We start from the raw sequence: 22597 nt of genomic DNA on the forward strand, positions 1-22597 counted from the left end.
TCCTCGCTTCCCCCTCCCCTCCATACCCACCTCAGGCAGACGGCATTCGTTTCTCGTACAAACACACCTGGCCACGTCCAAGGGGAAGACAAACAACTACAGTCAGAGAGAGGAAACTGCAAATGTTTTTCAGTTTTATTCTTACTGGGAAGGTAGTGGCCTCCTGACATGTCACATCATCCAATGAAAACCGAGAGGGACTTCGTCAAGGCTCAGGTGGCATTTAGGGTACGAAGCCTTGCGGTAACCTTGGCTTGGCTGTAGTGCTTTAAGCCTGCAGACACGGCATTCCCGGTTCCAGATACTTCTGCTGGGTCAAGACCAAAGGAAATCGGCACTAACCGAAAGGGGAAGTAATTAGGTGTGAAACACAGAGAGCACATGATTAGCAACGCGTCAGGCTGGTCCTACACGCTGTTTGTAGGGACCAGTCAGAAACGGGTATTACAAACGGGGCAGGAAAATGGTAACAGTTAAAAAAAACACGATCAAGGGCTTCGGATGGATTTCCCAGAAAAAGAGAAAGTCTGTTCAGAAACAATAACAGCTTCAAAAAGAACAAACCAAAATGCACCTGGTGATCCTTAAATCAACTCTTCCATTGGATAAATATATTTGAAATAGTCGTACAGTTCACAGTGGCACAAAGTTCTCTGATTGCTTGAGTGCTTGAAAATATCTCATCAGTAAAAAAATACCAGAGCTGGGGGAGGAAAACCCTCTCTCTGAATTCTGTACATGGGCAAATGCACAGGTTTTGGCAGGCAGCCGGTCATTGGATCCATGGGAAACTAGCAGCATGGCAGGACTGCAGCTCACAAGTCAGGGGACGGAGGATAGGAAGAGTAATAAGGCCCGTTTTCCTGCAACGAGAACGGGAGGAGCAGTGAACAGAACTCGTCTCCCACACACCCCGGTGCAACCGACGATGGCCCAGAGGGAGAGATAAACAGAGACTCCTGGCTGCGTCTGGAGAGGACCGTGCTGGCAACCAGGCAAAACCTTGTTTTAGGCAAGAAATGCAGGTTCGAGTTTTGGCATGAAGCCAAAGCTGTGACACAAGGAAGACCCAAGGGCTAGCATGGCCAGCTGCCGAAGAGAGCGTCGGTTATACAGACACACAGCTTGGGCTGCCACTTCGCAGCTACAGAGCATCCTCCTCACGGAATCACAGAATGGTTTGGGTGGGAAGGGACCTTAAAGCCCATCCAGTTCCAACCCCCCTGCCGTGGGCAGGGACACCTTCCACCAGGCCAGGTTGCTCAAAGCCTCATCCAGCCTGGCCTTGGACACGCCAGGGATGGGGCATCCACAGCTTCTCTGGGCAACCTGTCCCAGTGCCTCACCACCCTCTCCAGGAAGAATTTCTTCCTGATATCCAATCTAAACCGCCCCACTTTCAATTTAAACCCGTTACCCCTTGTCCTGTCACTACAGGCCCTTGTAAAACGTCCCCCCCAGCTTCCTTGTAGCCCCCCAGGCACTGGAAGGTGCTATAAGGTCTCCCCGGAGCCTTCTCTTCTCCAGGCTGAACACCCCCAACTCTCCCAGCCTGTCCCCATAGCAGAGGGGCTCCAGCCCTCGGAGCATCTCCAGGATGATTTGGCCAGTGCAAGCCATACCCATTCCACCACTCAGGCAGAGACCTGGGACGGGGAAGGGAGGAGGAGGGAGGACCAACACAAAGGCAAGGCACCCCGCGACAGTTACATTTTCCCCCACTGCTCGTTTTTTCCTTCCCGTGTGCTTGTGGATACGTGGGACAGGGGAGGTGAAACACAGGCGGCATCGGGCTGGGGTCATTTCTGCCGTCAGCAGAAGGCCTGCAGCGCGTACGTAACGTGAATGTTAACTTGTCCGCAGGCTCTCGCCGCGTTACGCCGCGGCTCTCGGCTGGAGCGCAGGCAGAAGGCTGCTCTACCGGGAAAGGAGCCTGCGTGTTAGCCAAGCCTTCTGATGTAGAAAAAGGATGATTTTAAGAAAAGTGTTACTCCAAGAGCAGACAGACTCCCCAGGAACCCTCCCCCTTCTAACGAGGTGGAAGTCGCCCCTGTGAAGCTCCTGTGAAGCAGGGCAGAACGGGAGATGCGCAAGAACCACACTTGAGAGCAGAGACTCGTGCTTGCCACAGGCGGTCACTTACCCTGGCATCGTACTCCAGGACGAAAGGGGGGAGGTCGATCTGTTCCGGGGGTATGGCTGTGAACAACTGCTGGAGGCTTTCCACATAGTGGATTTTGTCCTTTAGCCCTGAGACCGTGAAGGTTGTAAAAAACCATGCCGAGACCTGAAAATAAACCCCAGCAAAACCCAATGAAGACGGTGCCGTTTCAAAACCTTCGAGCTCACCACGATACTCTGTAGTTAAACCACGACATCAGGCTCGAGTTCAACTCGAGACACTCGTAGCACGGCGACAAGACAACGGGGTCAGGAAGGACACACCGCTGACCCGAGAGCTTTCCAGCCAGTGTTCCCGACTCCACTCGCTCCTCCCCAGCTGCCGGTTTAGGGTCCCTTTCTACCCTACAAGAGTGAGGGCTGTTCTGCTACGGGTCTCCAAACCCACGTTTTCACTCGCAGTTTAGCCAGCTCAGAACGTGACCTGTTTGACTGTATCCGACAGCAGCATTTTCAACCCTCTGCCCTCAGGTTTCCGTAGAAAAGGAAACGTGAGGGAGAGAAGGAGATGCCTTCAGCTGTTCAAAGGTCCTGCTGACGTCTCCTCTCTGCTTTGGGTTGGCTGAGTGACGGTGTCCTTCTGGTCTGCATCTCTAATCACAGCCACATCAACTCATTCCACAAGATTTCCCTTTAAGTAGACACGCCTCTGCCTCTTTGGTTGTGAGCAGGATAAGGAATTTTTGCTTTGTAAAGGCCAGCAAGACACCGCTGACACTTCCATGAGTTACTAACTATTCCTGTTTAGACTGACTGCGTAAGCTTTTACTTTTAAACCCACCTTCTCCAAAATTAAGCGCTATGTTACTTTTTGTATACTTCCTATCCAGCGTTTTCCTGGCAGAATGAGGGGAAAAGACCAAAAAGCTTGTGAGAACAAGAGGTTCTACAGCTCACAACTGCTCACATGGTCCTGGGCGATCGGCTCTCGCTGACCCCATTTGAGGAGGGGGCCCGGACCAGGTGACTCCTAGAGGTCCCTTCCAACCTTGACCACCCTGTGGTTCTGTTCGAGAGTTGTCCTTTGACTGCAGTGAGTTGACAGGAAAGCAGCAAGACCCCAAGAAAAGCCTTGGGGAAAGTGGGAGTTTCAAATAGCCTAAAACATTAGATGAATAAAAGTGATCTGCCTGACCATACCAGTTAAGTCAATGCCCAAGAACTGTGCTGCAGTAACTATTTTGCCCCCTCAAAACAGCCTATTTTCATGAGAAAGGAACAACGAGAGAGAAAAGGAGGTAAAGAACAGGACTGAACGTTTAGATCAGTTCATCCTCTGTAACGGGAGGTTATAGAAACAGCAGTACAAGAGCAGCAGTTTCCTTACTGGTAAGAGGGCAGAAAACTTAAAGGAAATCCCTGTTACGGCACTGAAAGTAGAGTAAGTTATACCAGAGCAGCCAAAAGAAGGTAAAAATAGTCATTTGCTGAATTTTTCCTTCATTTTTCTCGTCCTGCGGTTCTGAATGCGAATAAAAGACTATCAAAGTCGCTCCGCCAAGCTGGACAGCCACAGGGTTCAGGTATCCAAGGACAGGTCAGGTCTCCCCAATCTCTTAACCTGGTCATACCCCAAAGGGAAACGCAGTAATATCTGGGCAGTTTTATTACGATTGGAAGGATCTTGCATAGAAAAAGCCATTAAGTGATTCACAACAGCCTTTATGGTGGCACCTGCGCTCCAGAAACTGTTTGCGCCCTTACAGAAACGCACGGTTCACGATGGGTGTAAAGACTACGAACATCTGAGTATTCAGGGATGTTTAAGTTTTGGAATATTCTTGATTCAGAGCAGAGTGACTGGATTCATGAAAACGGAGCTTCTCTGGGTGCCAGGGTTTCAGATCCAGCCACCGACGCTCCACTCGGAACACCCTAAGCTCCGTGGAGTGTTGTTGGGAGGGCTCTCAGCGGAGGGGAGCAGAGAGGAGGCACAAAACCGCCCCCAAAGCCCGCGATTTCCACACCGGCAGAAGCAGGACATTCACACGCAAGAGCACGAGGGAGTTTGTCACAGCACTTCAGGGGCATCTCCATCCGAGGGCAGGTGCTGTCAGCCTTCGGAACTGCCACCGCCGCCACGGCTTCACGGTAGGAACGGTTACGTTTCAGCAGCACCACGGGAGAATCCCGTTACCCACAGGAACGCTGACTTCACAGCGTGAGGGAAGCTGGGATCAGTGTACAAAGCCAGACTGTGCAGTGACACAGCCCGCTTCGGTTACTCTGCGTTTAGGAAACCTGCTGAAGTACCAAAAACCAGGCTTCCTACACAGGCAGTTATCCTCGGGACACACATAATTCACAAGTTTCACACCCAGAAACCAAACCATGGCACTAGGAAGCCCTTTCAGAACGAAACTTGTTTTCTAGGGGCACACGAGTTACCAGGAGACGCGGTAAAGCCCGTTCGGGTCAGATTTAAGAAGGAGACGCATGCACGAGGGCGATGGGTTTGGGAATCTGCGTGAACGCGCGAGCCTTCCTCCCACGTTAGAGACGTGGGAGATTTTCCACTATTTCTAGGAAAGGAAGTCAACGCTCCAAGCAGGAAAATGAACGTGCCAAATGTTTTCTAAGATACTTGAGGCTTCTGGGCTAACAATCTTCCACAGGGACAACAGCCCTGGAACAGCCAAAAAAGGGGGAGAGAGAGAAGTCATTCCCTCTTAGCAGCACCTTTCTCCACTGGGACTTTCTGCTGCGTATTCCCCATCACGTTCCACAGGCTGATGGTCTCTGCAGCCGCCAGCAGCGATCCCGCTTGCCTTGCGGTTAGGGAAAAGGCTTGGCAGAAAACACGGACACACATCACCTTTTGCCTCCAGCTGTGCTGCTACAATAAAACACAAACCAATTCCATTTCCAGCAAGCGAGAGGGCTCCAATTCTCTCGCCCTCCCTGCTCCCCAGCAGCTATCTGCTTGCCCTATAGGTCTGCCGAGTTCCACTGCGGTTCCCAAAGGGACAGAGAACGAGGCAATGGAATGGTGAACACAAGTTCCCATCCTCCAAGAAAAAGAAGTTTCTCAACCAAGTCGAAGCGCATGGGAAGAGAGGAGGGGAGTGAAGTGCTGCTGGGAACCCAACACACTGGGCACTTCCCAGATTCAACTGTTCGACTCAAAATTGAGACCTCAGTCACATCCTCTGCCAGCTCCTACAGTTTTTAGGAGCATCAGAGCGGGAAGCTCTCGCTCACACTCAGACCTCTGCTCTGTACTCTGTGGGAATAATTAATATCCTGACAGATAAGGTAAGGTAATGCTGCTGGGAAGCCTCAGGCTCATCTACATACATAAAAGCGAGGAAGCTGTAAATCTCAGGGTGTCCCAGCGGCGCACACGCAATGGAAGGGCTCTCTGGAAATTAGCAGTCAAAGAAATTCTTGCTGAAAACGTGCAAACAGATGTGTGGTGTTTTTTTTCCTCCGGGCGTGTAATTTTCTCAAACTTGATCAGTCAGCAGAAAGCAGAATAAACACAGAGGTTAATGCGATGTGAACACGGAGCATCTCGTTTCTAACTTTTAATAGGACCAACAGAAGTTTTGGGAAGGGCTGCTGCTGACAGTTCTCTGCTGCTGTAGAAGTGTGCAAGAAGCACAGGAGGGAGCAAGCTCCATCCTCTGTTGCCCCACACAGATCATACCCAAAGGGAGTATCTCACGGCCTGCCGAGTTCAGGTTTTCATCCTCTGAAGGCTTAAGGGGATTTTTCTGCACTCCAGGCCAGAGGCGTTCTTCCTGTCTGTCTCCGTTACCCTCCACCCCATAATCCTGACTAACCTCATCGCGGCTTGACACGCCACCCTCGGCCCTCAGCAGGGCAGCTCCCGCGCAGCACACGTGCGATACCACCCGTGGGGAAAGAAAGGGCGAGACGTCCAAACCACGCCAAAAAGGAATTCTAGGAGTCACCTGGAATGGTTGTGGTTCCTCACCCCGCCGACCAGACAGCAGGATAAAGGACAAAGTGTTTCTCTTGGAAAGAAACAAGACCCAACGCTTCCCCCTCTCGCTGCTCAGAGCGCACGCAACACGGGGCGCAGGCGGCTGTGCCGCCTCGGCGTTCAGCTGACCGCTGAGCTTGGAAGACTAGAGCTAGGCCAAAGACGGGATGAACTCCGAGTTCCGACCGTGGATCCAGAAGATATTGCCTACTTCTGGAAGTTTTCTGTACACCTCCGCGCTCCTCATGCTAGGGCCTGGGGTGCTACTCCACCAACACCCGAAACACGTTTTTGTACTGTGCACCTCACCTTTGAGCGAAATGTTGGGTGGACAAAGTACAGTGCCTTCAGGTTCCTCTTGTACCTGGTTTAGAAGAAAAAAAAAGCCATTAAAAGTAACTTCTAATTAAGCCTCACCCACACGACCCAATTGTCAAAACAGGATCATTTTGCTGAAGAGCCTGTGATGCAATCCATACGAAGTTAGATCTAATATGAGGGCAAATACCAGAAAAACAAGTGTCAAGGAAGGGGAAAAAAAGGCAGAATGATTGTTTTTCAGCTAAAAAGACATCATAGCCTGCAGTCTTTTACGTGGAAAGTGAAAGTCATGGACAAATAGTGACTGTCAGCATTATCCAAGCCTATTCCCTCACAACCAGCAACGTACTTAAAGCCAGGCTCCAGAGGTTCCACCTCTGGATAGAGACGGACAACACACTCAGTATGCGCCTCCAACAGCTCCAGAAGGGAGACTGCAGGACGGGACCTCCTGGTTTATCAGATGGTTTTGAGAAGGAAAGAAAAAAACATCGTCCTTCCTCTTGCCTTTGGTATTTATGTCTCTGTGCCAGCCACATCTCTCACAACTAAATGAGAAACCAGTCAGAGGGAATGACAACCCTTCGCAGAGCCGGGGGAAGGCCAGGAGACGTGGTTCTCCTACCGACACTCACTTGGCATCGACCACGTCGTAGAGTTTCTTCAAGAAGTTAGAGTCCAGTTGATTGTAATCATTTGTGAGCGTGTGGAAGTACACCAGGACATACTCCTTCACTGCAATATGATCCATGACGTGGATGAAATACAGAAGAGCCTGAGACAGAAAGAAGTGAAGTTTACATTTGTGAAGAACTCCTTTTGTGGGTGCATTACGTCTTGATATGCTCCCCCTAATTCATTCACAAACAGGGAACCATGCGGTGGGGTGGGGGTACGTTTCAGCTACAAAAGCGAGGCGAACGCTCCAGGTCTTCAGCTTGACTGTAACAGGGTACATTGTCTCTTTTTCTGTCTAGCTGACCTCACAGATGGAGAGAAATTCTTGCCGTTTCCATGAAAAACTAAATTTGACTCATTACATTTCACTCTTTGTGTCTTGACAGTTATAGAAGTAGGGCAAATTGCTTTCTTCGAGAAGAAAAGGGAGGCCAGGTTAGGCCTGTTTTTCTCAAAAACAGTCCAGTTCCTCCTCATAAAAAGCCACCCCAACACACATGAAGCTTTGTAAGGGAATACGGTTTTATCTGTCTATAAAAACAGTTACTATTTAATTGCCTTTACGTCTTCTACAGGAAATGTTTCTAGGGTTAACACTGAATTACCCCTATAATCAGACTCTTACATCCTGAAGATTCATATCCAACCCATGCCAACTCTAGTTTTACAAAGCCTTACCTTTTCCATGTCTATCAATGTTACAGGGATATTCCTTCCAACCACCACCATCACCGTGCGGCCACAGTGATCTACACCTACAAAAGGAAGAAAAACAGGTCTAAACTTCTCTGCCGGGCCAGGCTTTGGTTCTCCCTGGTTTGAAAGGGCCCAACTCCAGCCACAGCCTGGGATTTTTGCAACGCATCTGGTTCCATCAGTCCTGAGACACACACATCCCTAACCTGAGGGAAACGGAGGGAATCATTTTGTTTGGGAAAGCCATATTAAAAGGTGCTTTGGTAACTGCTTATTCTTTACCCTAATCGTCAGAAAGAACACCCATTCCTTCGTAAGGGCAGAGCGGAGATAAATCAGACCAAAAGCAGCAGCATCGCATGCGGAGCGCCTTACTGTTAGATTAGGCCGGTGCATAACGATTTACACCTAAAGCTACAGATAACCCGGGGTAGGCACGTTTCCTCAGACTGTTAGAGCAGTCGGGGGGTTAACCACACAGTCCTTCAGAGCCCATCGAGAGAGAATTCCTGCTTTACCGCAGAGATGTGGTCTGGTTCTTGGCCAGGCTTCTAGTTCATTAGCACGATTTACCGTCCCCTCGAGCCCAAAGGAAATAACCGTATTTTTGTTTTCACTTTAAGACAATATACATCAGTCACTGGTACCCTGAACTTACCTGTCTGGTACAAGGCTTTAAGAGAAGCAATATCAGAGAGGTCTTCAGCTCTTGCCTGACACAGCCAGCGATTATAACTAGAAAGTTAAAAACATCTGGTCAGATCTAATCCCCCGCTGGATTAGGATTAGAAACCTCAAGAGGTGTATGGGAAGGGAAGAAGAAAACAAGCTCCGAGCGAGCCTTCTCTTTAACACTGTGGTTTTCTGACCTATGGAGCAACTATCAAGTTGTTAAGCATTGGGGGGAAGAAAACCCACCAAAACTAAACAGACTTTATTGCCTTAGTTACGTACTTCGTGGTTTTCACTGGGGCAAGGAATATACACCACCTAGTAACTGTAATGGCATGGCAATTCAGGCTGAAAAGATCTGTTCTTTTCCATTTAAATATCCCAGTGTTAGTGTTTAATAGGAAAAAAAAAAATCTTTAAAAGAATTTAAAAGAAGTCAAACACAACTGTGTAGCAACCAATGTCACACACAGATTTTTTCCTCCCCCTTTGAATGATGAACAACTCTGTGCCTCATCTGAGAAAACAAGCCAAGCATCGTGCCTCGAACACTTCAGCACGGAACGGCCTCCTAAAAAAGCCATCGTGCACACTGGGTTTTGCGGGAGGAAGAGGAGAAAAGCCTCAGCATTCAATTATCTGTCTTTCTGTTCTGAAAGACAGCAGAAAAAAGTTTTGGTACCTGCCCAGAGCCTGAGTAGCAAGGGGGCAGTGTTACAGCAGGTGACAGCACTGCGGAAGGTGGTGAGGATACAGTGACATCTTGTGGCACAGCACTGCAGAAGGTGGTGGTTGAGGATACAGTGACATCTTGTGGCACAGCGATTAGGCAGCTGTTCGGATGCACCGGGCACACTAGTGGGTTCATCACTAGCTCCCCTTCTCCTGCTGCCCCTTCCCTTCTCCTGTCACAAGGCACCACCAGGCTCTATCGGTATTTCCTTGCCAGATCAGGCTTAGCAGGTAAGATTCATCAGAAGAGAAGGTGGTGGTTGAGGATACAGTGACATCTTGTGGCACAGCGATTAGGCAGCTGTTCGGATGCACCGGGCACACTAGTGGGTTCATCACTAGCTCCCCTTCTCCTGCTGCCCCTTCCCTTCTCCTGTCACAAGGCACCACCAGGCTCTATCGGTATTTCCTTGCCAGATCAGGCTTAGCAGGTAAGATTCATCAGAAGGGTTGCGCCTCTGAACAGCCAACTAACCCAAAACATTCACAGACAAGGAAATTCTTACTTCCTCTGATGCTGTTTCTGCAGCGCCGCCTCTGACAACTGTCCCTGAAGGATGAGGCGCCTCTGTTTATCAACGTCTCCCTCCATGCGGGCAAAAGCATGGGAACCAATGAAAGACAGGTCTGCCTCCAGACCCTCTTCATCTGAAGCATCTGCAGTAGAAACAAAGGCAGTGTAAAACATTCGAGCGGCGTACAAGACAGCAACGCTGCTGATAAACTGCTGTATATCCCGGAGAGACAACCCCGTTGGCATGCTACCCGCTAACACAGAATCCCACAGTCAGAGAAGCATGGAATGGTTTGGGTTGGAAAGGACCTTAAAGACCACCCAGTTCCAACCCCCCTGCCATGGGCAGGGACACCTTCCACTAGACCAGGTTGCTCCAAGCCTCATCCAGCCTGGCCTTGGACACTTCCAGGGATGGGGCATCCACAGCTTCTCTGGGCAACCTGTCGCAGTGCCTCACCACCCTCTCCGGGAAGAACTTCTTCCTGATATCCAATCTAAATGACGTGGGTCCAGTACCTCACTGGTACCACTGACAGATTATAGCATGTGATCCATAACTGTGGAGTCCATTAAAATGTTGGTTTGTCTGGAAACTAACTGGGCAAATCCTAGCCATCACCTTATAACAGCAGGATAACCATCAACCCTCTCAAAAACACAGGGGCTGGAGAAAGCAACTTGGGCTTTACAGCTCTCCTACTTGTCACAGGGGAAAAATAAGCACGCAGAGGGACAGACGCTGCAGCTTTACTGAGTTTAGGAGCCGTACTGTAAACAGGGCTCACTCCTCTTTGGATCACTGGCACTGCCTGAACGGATGCCGGAGGGCTGGGGGTAAACAGAGCTTGGATACTTCCGCAGCATTTACTGTGCGATGCAATACAGGAGCGCAGGGATGCAGGTGACAATGCCAGAGCACCCCGCTGAACCTGACGCCGTCCAGGAACGCCGCTGAGGCCTCCAGCATGACCTCTGCGCAACCTGGATGGGAAGCGGGTGTCCCGGTTTTAGCACGACAGGCTATAGCGGCAACGGGTCGGGAGCGCAGGATGCAGCTACGCCCATTGGCCCCTAGGCAGGAGAGCCGAGGGATTCCACAAATTAAGCTCACTGGAGTCTGATCAGCAGGAGTAGGTCCATCAGGGATCAAAGTGTCAAGAGGAAAATTGTCTGTATCCTCGCTGCATATTCAGCCTTATCCCCACTGGCCACGTGCAAGCGGAACACCTTTGAAGCCCATTTCAATTTACCTGCTTTGGGTGGTTTAAGGCTTCTCCCGCAGGAGTGTAAAACTTGACAGCACTGCCCGATAAATGAGGCAGAAGGTGCCAGCGATGCCTGTGTAGGTACTGAACTGCTCTGCCATACGTATCTCGCCTCCTCCACCCTGACGTCTCGGCAACCTCTTACAGCCTTCTCCCACCAAGCTCCAACAGCCTTCTCCCAAACACTCATCCCTGAACTTGATCTAGTTCCTTCTCCTTCAGGGAGTTTCTGCTAGTTTTCATTGATGCACACGCTGTGTCCACAGAATCACAGACTGGTTTGAGTTGTGAGGGACCTTAAAGACCACCCAGTTCCACTCCCTCTGCCATGGGCAGGGACACCTTCCACTAGACCAGGTTGCTCCAAGCCTCATCCAGCCTGGCCTTGAACACTTCCAGGGATGGGGCATCCACCGAATGAAAACTGACCATCTGAGACAGGTTTAATGCGTCTATTAGCAGTGCTGCTTGCAAGCTAGACTGTAACAGCAGTGCCTTAAGGCAGGGGCTGCACAAAAGCTGCAGAGGCCCTAATTGCTTCGGGAGAAAGTGCACAAGGGGAACGAACTACCCCACACCTCTGCCCCCCAGAGAGAACAAGGCGGAAGAGCTCTACCGCGTCCTCCAACCACATCACGCTACGCAGCGAGGCGGAAAGTGAAGTTACTGCTGCGGAACACACGAAGTGAACGAGGCAGCTGGACAACTGTCTTCACTACAGCCTGCCCTAGGCGAGCTGGGGTAGGAAAACATCCCTCTGCTTCCTATGTGCCTTTCCTGGTTTTTGACTCTCCCACTGAGACACTTACTCCCAAGTTAAGAACTCACCGTCCGGAACACCTGGCTTTTCCGTAATCCTGATCTGCCGCTCTGGTACTACAGGCTCTCCTTCTGCATTGCCAATATCTGCAGGGAGGTAAGGCAAGGATTGTATCTCTTCTTCCAACGATCTTGGAAAATACAGAGGCAGCAACTTCTGGTAAGTGGCCTACGAATAAGAAAAACGCGTGAAGGGCCTATCACGCACCCTGACTCCTCAGCTGAGCAGCACCTGCCCTTGTGGTGCCTTCTCAGCGGCTTGGATGCCAAGCACCACTTCCCACAATGGCTTATTTTGGGCTATTACCCTGCAACAAAGGCAGAAAAACCTTGATAAAGGTTTTTTTGCCGCACTGGCGAACAGCCTGGAGAGGGCTCTGCTCTAACCTGCATGAACTCGGGCAGAACGCAGCCCCTTGAGCTTTGTAAGGAGGTTACAACATGCACGGGTGACAGACTTCAAACAGCATTACTGTGCTGATCACCTTCAGTCATCTGACTGGGAAAAAGCAGCAGCCAACCAAGAAAAACCCTCACCACACGGAAGAAAACCATGACAATATCTACTGAACACTCTACTACTTCACGTGTCCTCTCCAACTGATTAGCGTTAGAACTCTCGAGAAGTTATTTTCCTCATCCAGCTGCCACAGAACCTGAACACCGTGTGGGTGTTCTGCCCAGGAACTGCCAGCAGCAGAAGCCAGGAGCGGAAAGATTCCGAACCATGTCCCTAATGACTGCTGAGAACACAAAGAGTTGTGGAGGAGATGCTACGCAGCAGGGCAGGAGGATGCTGCAAGACTAAGAGCCCGTGTGATCTGAAGGGGAAATCCGAACGCAGCTCTATGGCGCGGAAGTCGATGCTGCTGCAGAGAAGATCAAACATGCCCGTGAGTTTTGGTAGGATGAACATCAAGGAGGTACCTCTTCAAGCTCAGAGACCGCAAACACCACCTTCTCCAGAGTCTCCCCGTGAATCTCCAGGAACCTTCTAACTGTGCCTGCCAGGAAGAAGATTACATGTCGTTAGCGAAACCGGAGGAGAAATTTACACCCCAGACTAGAAGTGAGGAAGTCGGAGTGCAGAACAGAGGGGGACATCTTCCTCCTCACACAAAACAGCTCCTCAGGCTGTAGGCAAGTGTGGGTGAAGTGGTAGTTTAACACACCAAACAGGCTGTTGGCCACACTGGGAGTTCCGCATCCACGCTCTCCTGCTCCCCTCTTTAGAGATGGATACAAAAAGAGAAAAAGTCTCTCTGATTTAAGCTCATTAGGTATTCCTTAGTCTATGGAATATGACTCTATAGCCCTGCAAAGTCAAATCCTTCCCTATAGTCCTGTGCAAATTGCCAAAACCAGATGTTCCTAGAAAAACTCACTGTGCCCTCAGTTTTCAGGAAAGCAAGATAAGCAAGCTGCAGCACAAGCTGGTACAAGACAGTCAGCCACACAAAAACTCCAAGGTCAGCTATGCCAAAGAGGCATATAAAAATTATATTCGTAACTCATGAGAAATTATTTCCTCCATTACTTGTTTCTGACCCACCCAAGCTTTAGTATAATGCAGGGACACAGTCAAGTTCCTAAGCATTTGCAGCTGAGGGCTGTTTTGTAAGCAAGCTCCCAGTCAGACACATCCTTGTACAGATGAGGTCCCCGAGCTGCAATAACCTTGACACGCCAGGATTTCCAAGCGCTTTCCTGTCAGACTGCCGAGACAGAAAGCGTCCAAACAAATAGGTTTGTCTGGCAGCATTTTATGAAGCAGCACGTCGCCCCACAGAGGCAACAGAAGAGAGCAGTGAAGGAAAGTCTGCTCTACAGAGAATACATTCACACGAGTTTGGTAACAAATGAAACAAAAAGCGATTTTCAAATACTTTCTGTACAGAAATTGGGGTGTATTTGGGTCACCCCGCAACACCACTGTATGGGACAATGCAGCTGGGCGGTTTCCCAAAGGGTTTTCTGAACCTGTGAGACATCTGAAAACATCTGCTCAGTCCAGAGCCAGAGTGCAGAGACGGCCTGACGTGTTTTTCCAGTGTCGGCACCTCTGCTAAACAGAAGGTAAGAAAGATTTCCCCAGCCAGCCTGCACAGCAGGAGGAAAACCCACTCCATCCACCTGCAACAGCTTCCCTGTTGTATGGGAGCCCCATGCAGGAAGGTCCAGGGACTGGGGGGTGGGAAGCAGACAGGAGCAGGCCAATGAAAGTGGGTTAAAAAAAAAAAATCAAGAGAGAAAAGGGAAAAGTAAAAAACAGGCAAGTATATAATAATCTCCTCTGAGCACTTTTCCTTATTTTCAGCCTAGGAAATGCTCTGATTTGCTTTTAGCAGCCTTTTTATTTTTCTTTTCACTACAGTTTCCTCTTGAACCCAAACAAGTTTGAAAACTTGTAGCACCTACAATGCTTTTCAGTAAAAGGTCCCATAAAGCAAATAATGTAAACCTAAGAACCCTCTCCCTTTGTTTGTTCTGAATATGATCCACACTGGCATTGCTGGAAGGTTCTTATTTTGGGAGACAGTGAACGGGTGATGCCTATTCTCCATTCCCACGGCACTGGAGTTTAGAGCCATCTACTGCACTCCAAGTTCAGTGTATTCCAGTCTGAAAGAGACTGGAGTTACTTGGCTGTTCCCTGCCTTTCCCTATTCTTGCTGACTTCCTCACCTTCTATTTCTACTATGTTCCTTCTGACTGTGCAGCTTTAAGAGGTGGACAAAACACAGACCCACAGCACAGCGCTTCGTTTTGCTGTGTCCCACTCAGCTTGCTGGTTTCAACTCCAGCGAGCTGCTGGTTTCACGGGACCGTCATCGCCCCAAGGTGCAGTTCCCTGGATCAGCCCATCGCTTTGCACGTGAAGGCAGAAGCACAGAGGGGTGGGTCAGTGAGAGAACAGTCACTTCACATTTGGATATGCTGATGACACTGAAACAGCAGATGACGTTCACTCTCTTGCTTGAGGTCCCTCTACAGCTATTGACCAGTAAGGCCTCCCCTTTGCTAGTCTGAACAATTTTCTATCACCACCCAACTCCCTCACCTCTCTCTGTTAAGCATCTTTCCCAGGTTATTAATAATACATTGAAGACTGCAAGCTCCAGCACAGATTCTCATGGATCTTTACTGATGACCTCTCAACAGAGAGAGGATCGTTCTTTTTCACCCTCCGTTTCCTGCTCAACCATGGAAGGCCTTGCCTTTTTACAGTCTCTAACAAACCACAGCCCCCTGAAAAAGGCTTCCCCATACCAAGAGCGGTGGTTAGAGGTCAGCCACGCGCCGAACGCTGCTGTCCGGTTTACGCCGCTCGCCGGCAAACTTACGCAGCGCTATGTGCGTTGCATCCTCCAAGGGGTAGCATCTTTTCAGAGAGTTAATGACACAAAATCCTACAGAGCACATTGCCTGTTCCCTGAAATGCAGAAAGAGAAACAAATGAGGAGATGGTCAGATGAGAACAGGTGTCTGGCAGAACCTTAAATAAACACCGGCGCTTTTTTTCCTGCCTCTATGCAGCAGCAACTCTTCCAGGTTTTTGCAGAAGGATTCTTTCCTGGCAAGATGTTACCACCACTAAGCAGAGAAGGATTAATGATTCCACACCGTTTCCTCTTCTGCTTGTTCTCAGATTTCTCCTCCTACCTCAGCTACGTTGTTCCCGCAGTTTCTCATATCCCGATGAAGAAGTTCTTCCCTCAAGCTCCCTGCAATCCTTTCCAAAAGACTTCCTGTACAGGACTGACAGTGAGGAGAAGTAGGGAAAAAAGAAGGTGCTCTCTACTGCAAGCATCCTCCTGTTTCTCCACCTGACCTACCACTGGTTTTGTCAGAGGTCTGGACACCAACCAACGTGGCCTACTCAGCCCTAGGTACACTCAGACGGTCTCCGGTGGGGAGTGATACGCACTCTAAGATGCTTCCAGCAGGGAGCCACAGTTTTAGAGAGTAAAGCAGAGGTGCTGCCAAGTCAGAGGACTTTGAGCAAGCTCCGAGCTGGTAGAGACTTTCAGAAGCGTCAAAAGTTACTCTAGATCTAGAGGAGACTGGCTGAAAGGCATTCAGTAAGCAGAATCATTCGAGTTTTTAAAACTGGTTTTGACATGTTTCAATCCAGGCCTGACTTAACTTTCTAGTTCCAAGGCAGAGCAAGACTGGCACGTGCTAGAGACCTTAGCTGTAATCTTGATTATGAAACAGTTGCTGTTGCACTCCAACACACAGTCCAGACTTGGAAGAATCGATCTTCCCAACCTTAAGCTGTTAAGTATTTTCTGGCATTGCTCTTGCTCAGGTATTTTTTGTGGCTGCTACCATTACAACAGCTGTCACAGGAGATGAACAGGATAGAGGAAAGAACAGAGAAAAATAGGAAAAACCCAAACCTGTTAGAGCTAAGAGGAAGTAGAAAATACCACAGATGAAAGAAAATTACAAACCCTTTTGCATCAACTGTGGATTTAGAAATAACCTTGCACCCTGACTCCGAGTTTTAGATGGCTGTTGTACAGGCAGAACATGCCAACGGATACGGCAGTCGGATCTCCCTGTGGGTACGTCCCCGCGGCTGCAGGGACACGCGAAGCCGCTGCTTGGGCGAGCTGACGTAAAGCTCTTCTCAGCACAGAGCCCAGCGCAGTTATCAAGGCCGCTTCTCCTCACAGCACCCCGCTGCTGCGCCGCTCCAAGGACTTGAAACGGCCCCGCGCATTTTATCTACACCACAACGCAGATAACACAAGGCACGGAGTGTACCACGAGGCCGCTAACGTTCTCGCATCCTTCCCCAAACCCAGGACACGTGAGAAGACGGGCGCAGCTCTCTGCCCGGGCCTGCGCACCTAGACCCGACGTGCCGCCGACGGCAAACCCTCCCGCCAACCGCCGCGGGCTTACTTGGCGAGCTGCAGGACGTTGCGGTAACAGCTGTACAGAGAGCTCTCGGCTGCCGTGCGATACCGGCTTTTGTACTTGGGTCCCACCGTGTGAATGATGAAACGGGCAGCCAAATTAAACCCTTTGGTGAGTTTAGCCTCGCCTGTCCTGCACCCTGAAAAAAAAAAAAAACAAAAAACACACACAAAGGGAAGCGCCAATGTCACGACAAGAAGCTGGAAGCACTCGAGACTGTGACTTCCTCCGGAGTCAGGGAGCTCCGTAGACAGAAGTCCATGTCATAGACATCAGATATTAAGGATAGCGTTCCATCTCATAACCGCTGCTTTGTAGCGCCCAGTCAGTTTGGGGAGGCGAGAGCTGTGCTCATCCCTCTCAATTTTAAAACTACGCTTCTAAGGACAGAGCAGAAATTGCTGGAAGTGCCGCCTTAATCGCAGCGCTTGCCGGGCTACATACGGAGCCGAAGGGAGAAGTGATTTACCAACGCGCTGATGCACGATCAGCGCTACACAACCAGCAATAAAAAGCCCTTCCGAATTCAACAACCTGGTTTGGGGAGATTGTTTTTTGGATGAAAGGACTACACAGCTCCTTCATCAAACCCAACAGCTGCTGGCAGAGCTATTAAAAATGAATAGCTCAAACGCTCGTTTCATCCACGCTCCCAGAACGAGGCAGCTCGCTTGGTTTTGCAAGTCTGTGTGTCCGCAAGGCAGATCTCCTGGAGACCCTACTTTCTCGAGAGGCTAGGTGCCTAGTCTCAAGGCAAGGAAGTTCAAGTGACGCATTTAACTGCTCCATTCACAGCACCCTCCAGTTACACACTCGAGGATCCCTGACTGCATGCTAGCACTCTTGACCTCGTTATATTTGGTTTTGACTGCTCTGCAGCCATCCCTTGCAAGTTACTCGTACTTGACTCCTGTAATTTTTTCACAAGGGAAATCAGTCTGTAGGAACCCTTGATGACACCCATAGACCTCTCTGTTCCCTTCCGACTGTCAACACCATTCTCATAATGAAAAACCCAGGAACAGATACTGTGTTTGAAGCCCGTTTTTCCTTTGGCATCTGGAAGAAGAGTCCGCTAACTCTCCACTTCTTCACCCAAACCTAGGCTACTCCAGTTCTGTACAACTGAAGAAGTACCTCCAGTCTTCCTCTCTCCTCAAAGACAAACATTTTCCACCTTCTTGTACAGTTGCACCTCAGCTTTCTAATTTGCCTGAAAACTGCTATTTTCACAGGATTAGCTTTCAACCTGGTCCTATAGGTCGCTAGCGCCCACGGAAAGGGAGGCAACGTGAAGAGGCGGCTGCAAGCACCCTGCTGGCAGCAGCACCTCAGAAGCTTGGCTAGAGTCAGTCGTGAAGCTGACCACGGAACGAGACCGTTCACCGCTCCCCATGGTGCCCAGGCAGGCCACCAGCACGCCTGAGAGCGTACGTCATGGCAACAGACATTCCAGGTTGAGAATCGCTCTTACTCAAAGCTTTAAGCGTGTCTCTTAAGCCAACACCTTGTAAACTTTTTGATCGACCAAATCACATAATTAGCTTCTCTAGACTTTACCTGGTTTCTTCTGGGTTGAGCACATGGAATATATGAGCATACCAGAAGTAAGCATACTCTTCTGAATCACTGCACATCCTCTAAGACACCAACCAAGATAAGCACAATGTTGTGTGCTGGTTTTCATTGGATTGGAGCTAATTTTCCCCACAGTAGCTACTACAAGGCTATGTTTTGGGTTTGTAACAAGAGTATTTGTAACACTAGTGGGTTTTGTTGTTGCTAAGGAGTGTTTATACTGAGTGAAGGACTTTTTTGGTTCCTGACACCGCACCTGCGTTCCCAACCTTTTCTCTGTGAGAAGCTCTCAAGACTCCGTCCCCCTCCAGCTAACCCAAACTGACCAAAGGGGTATTTCATTCCCTAAAACATCATCATCAGTATGTAAGTTGGGGGTGGGCTGGGGGTCACTCACTCTCTCGCTCACTGGGGCTTGCTCTGGGTCTGGTGCAATCTCTCTCTCAGGCCTGGCCTAGCTCTCAGGCCCTCGCTATTTGGGACCTGGCTGGGCATCAGTCAGCGGGTAGTGAGCAGTTGTGATGTAAATAAATGATACATGTTATTAGTAGCAGCAGTATTATTCTTACTACTTAATAGTAGTAGTAATATTAATATTAATACTGTTGGTGGTATTATCACTATTTTATTCCTTGGCATTCGATTGAATTGGTCTTGTCTCAACCCACGAGTTTCCTTGTCTCTTCCTCTCATTCTGCTCCACTGGGGCTGTGTGGTACTTGGTTGCTGGCTGGGATTAAACCACGACACACTGAAAAAGTAGGAGCTAAAACTGAAACACTTAATATATCAGATATCAAGTTACTATTCCATCCAAGTCACACAACTTGAAAAAAGAGCAAGCAAAGGCCTGTAGATAAACAGGTCTTGTGAAAAAGAATGAAGCAAGTTTGACTGAGGTACAGCTGTGAATTCAGCAGGGAAACTAATAAACACAGACAACCAGACATAGTCTCAATAATCTCTAACTGTGCTTACATCACACTTAGTGCCTTCTGCCTGGAGATGTCTACAGAATCTATAAAACTCAGATGAGCAGTATTACTCCTATTTTAAGGCACAGGGTGAGGTGAGCTGGTAGAGTGAGCCACCCAGTTCAAGGTCCATGGCAAAACTGGGACCAACATCAGGATCTTATTTTGGATCCAGTAATCAAACATTAGAACAGCTTCTCTCCAAGTTCAAAATGGAAAGTCTGAATCCTCCATATAAAGTGCTCAGCAAACAGAGTCTCCCTGGAGCTGGAAGAACGCTGTGCATTGCTGTCACAGAAGGTCTTTATTAGGCCGCACCAGGTATGTGTGGACAGGCAAGCATGTCTCAGCAGTGCTTCATTTGCAAGCCTGGACCCTTGACTGCAGTATTTCTGTGGAAATCAAAGCTAGGCACTGTTCCCAGGAGCCCAAAATTTAGCTGAGCCTTAAAGAAAGCACAGGCCTTTAAAAGGTCAGCACATCACATGCTTCGAGATCATGATTTTCCTTGGGAGTGTCTGAAATACAAATATATACCGAGCAGCGGGAATAAAGCAGGAGAGAACTAACTGAAAGTCACCGCTGCCCCCATTTTATGGCTTCAGAGCCAAGACCATATGTTTTCACTTCTTCCCAGGAACACCCTCCGATGGAACAAGTTCAGAGTTGTACGGGAGAGGGCACAAAAAGGTGCCAAAAACTTCCAACTAATTCCTTAAGTAAGCTCCCTTCGCTTCCGTGACAAACGCTTTAAGGGTGCACAAACGCCAAAGCAGTAAGCCAGCCTCTCTTTCCTCCCCCACGCAAGGCGCCAGGAGAGCGTCACAGAAGAACTGGTTTCTGAAAAGTTCTTGTCACACGACTGAAAAGAAACCGTCACGCAGAGAGAGTCCTGAACCCGCAGAATGCACCGGGGAGAGAAGATGTCAGTGTCACCACAGCGGTGCAGGATGCAAAACTACACGTAACTCGGCACCGTAAAGGGGACTTGGAGAAGCTAAACCCAACTTACTTACAAAATCTCCCTACAGAGCTGACAGATCCCAAATATAGGACTCCTTGGAATGCTGTCCCTCTCTTCCCACCTCGCAGTGCACACAAAACCCACAAGTTTATTTTGGTAAAGTTCCTAGCAGGGTCCTCACCGTTCTGTAACACCTGCTGTATTTCAACAGTTGTTTCCACCCAAAGGTCACAATGACTTCTCCCTCTCCTATGAAATGGTTATCCTTCCTCCTGTTTTACTTCCAGGTTACTCAGAAAGCAAGCTGACTCGGCAAAATATGATTTTATAAAAACAGAGGGTGCCTATTCAATTAGAATTTAAGCTACTGATGGTTTGTATTACAAGTAACAAAATGGATAGAAAAGCCATGATATTTAACTTGGAATTCTTAACCTCAAACCGTATCAGACTTCTGCATAACCCTGGGTAACTAAACTCTTTATTCCTCACACACAAAATAAGGAGAGTCTTCATCTAATGTGGACGGGAAATAAAGCTGAGCATTTCTACACTTCATTATCAGCCCTAAACCCTGTTAATAAAGGATCTAGGTAAAGCAAACCTCATCCACCTCCAGAGCAGCCTTCCATTACAGACCATCTTGTAACCTTCTAATAAAACCTTCTGCTGTGCCGCAGAGGCAAACGAGCTGAACAGTTTAAGTAGTCACTAAGACTCTGTTTACACATCCCGTGTTTTGCCAATCCATCTACTATTGCCATAGTTACCCGAAAGGCTCTGTGCATTAACAGCCTGAAAGAGGCTACACAACTCGTGTACTAGAACTCACTCACTTTCAGCAACAGCAAACTCCAGTCCCCGTCTTCCACAGCGTATAAACGCTGAAGAGGACAAGAGCAAGACATGGAGAGGTACAAGACCGGCCCCTCAGGCGAAAGCTCTGATAAGGTAACTACTCTAAGTGGCTTCAGATAATGGGAATTACTGTATCACAAAGTAAGGGCACAGCAACTCCTGTATCTGCCACGGATTTTCAGCGATCCGTAACCTGAACGGCAAAAAGACAAGAGACCAGACAGTCTAAAATCAAGGTATAAACACGTGCCAATGCCCAAATCCTCATGTTTGACAGTAGATTTCAATAAGATAAAAACATCCCCAGCCACCTACCTTTGAGCTTCTGGAGTTCATCCCTCAGGTCAGGCCCAGCATGCATGAATATACTTTCAGATACCGGATTCTTATCTGTGAGAGACTCATTACTGGTATTTACTATGGCTGTGCAGTTCAATAACGCTACATCTCCTTTCCTGAGGAAACAAGGAAAGCAGTTTATTGCAGGCTAAATGGGAGACCGAGCAGATTATTCTCAAATAAGCACTGACAGGCAAGGAAACGCCAAGTGAGAGGAGAAGCATTAACAGCGCTCCAGCGCCCGCACAGCATAGCGCACCCTACACGCTCACCACGCGGAATCATCCTTCGCCTCTAAGAAATGAGGAAAGATCACACACAACCCGTTGTTTCCTTAAAAACTCCCAGCCTCAACAGTAACTTAGGGATGCGTGTAGAAAACAGAGTCTGGTAGCTGTATGTAACCAGCAGAACTAAACTGATGGAGTGGAGCGCGTTCCAAAGCCACGCGTTCTCTCTAGGAGGTAAGAGGAGAGGCCTTGTGGTCCATCACTTTTAAAACTTCAACAGTTTTTTTTTCAATGAGCCTTTTTTGGTTCACATACACGCTATCCGGCGCGCCTTGCTCCCGCTGCTGAGGAGCCGGCGACGCTGCAGCTAGACGAGTTCCCACTGCTTCTGTTCCGAAATCGCGGAACTGAGCCGGATCGCGTTGGTCCCGCTGTTCAAGGATCAGACAGGCAGAAGATAAACAAAGCGGAGACGCGCGAGAGACAATGGAGTAGCAGGACTCTGACCTGCTTTTGTCACCGCAGCAACCAGCAGAGATTTGTGGATCAGAGAGCACAGGAAGGGAAATAAAGATTCCCACGCACACACAGAGATTCAAGTAAGAGTTTAAATGGCACACATTTATTACACCCAAGTCGCAAGACATGTTTAACCTTTTACTTTTCTCTTTCTTTACTTAATCAGGTTCAAGAAATCCACCAACAGTCCCATTCCCTGTGCGTATGAACCAGAAAGAGGTTCAGGCTGATCCCCAAATCTGCATCCCTGAGAAATCCTCCACTTTGCCTATTAACAGAGTTACACATCTAGAGAGCGGGTTCAAGTATCCGAGTTACAGGAAAGAAAAACTGATGGAGTGAGTTCACCTCAGCTCACTGCACTTCAACAGATTTG

General features: G+C 48.9%; 1 protein-coding gene across 1 annotated transcript; it reads right to left on the bottom strand.

Moving 5' to 3' along the window:
• Positions 1–596: 596 nt before the first annotated feature.
• GDAP2 (ganglioside induced differentiation associated protein 2) lies at positions 597–21620 on the bottom strand (the record flags this gene model as incomplete). The annotated part of the gene is made up of 12 exons (XM_010153698.1): positions 597–863; positions 2144–2287; positions 6440–6494; positions 7087–7226; positions 7808–7884; positions 8484–8560; positions 9736–9886; positions 11840–11999; positions 12758–12834; positions 15175–15263; positions 16745–16898; positions 21449–21620. Coding segments are annotated over 12 exons (1344 nt in total), but the record flags the coding sequence as incomplete, so codon positions are not given.
• Positions 21621–22597: the final 977 nt, after the last annotated feature.

Source organism: Eurypyga helias, unplaced genomic scaffold (assembly GCF_000690775.1).
Source record: "Eurypyga helias isolate BGI_N326 unplaced genomic scaffold, ASM69077v1 scaffold23326, whole genome shotgun sequence".
Lineage (NCBI taxonomy): Eukaryota > Metazoa > Chordata > Aves > Eurypygiformes > Eurypygidae > Eurypyga > Eurypyga helias.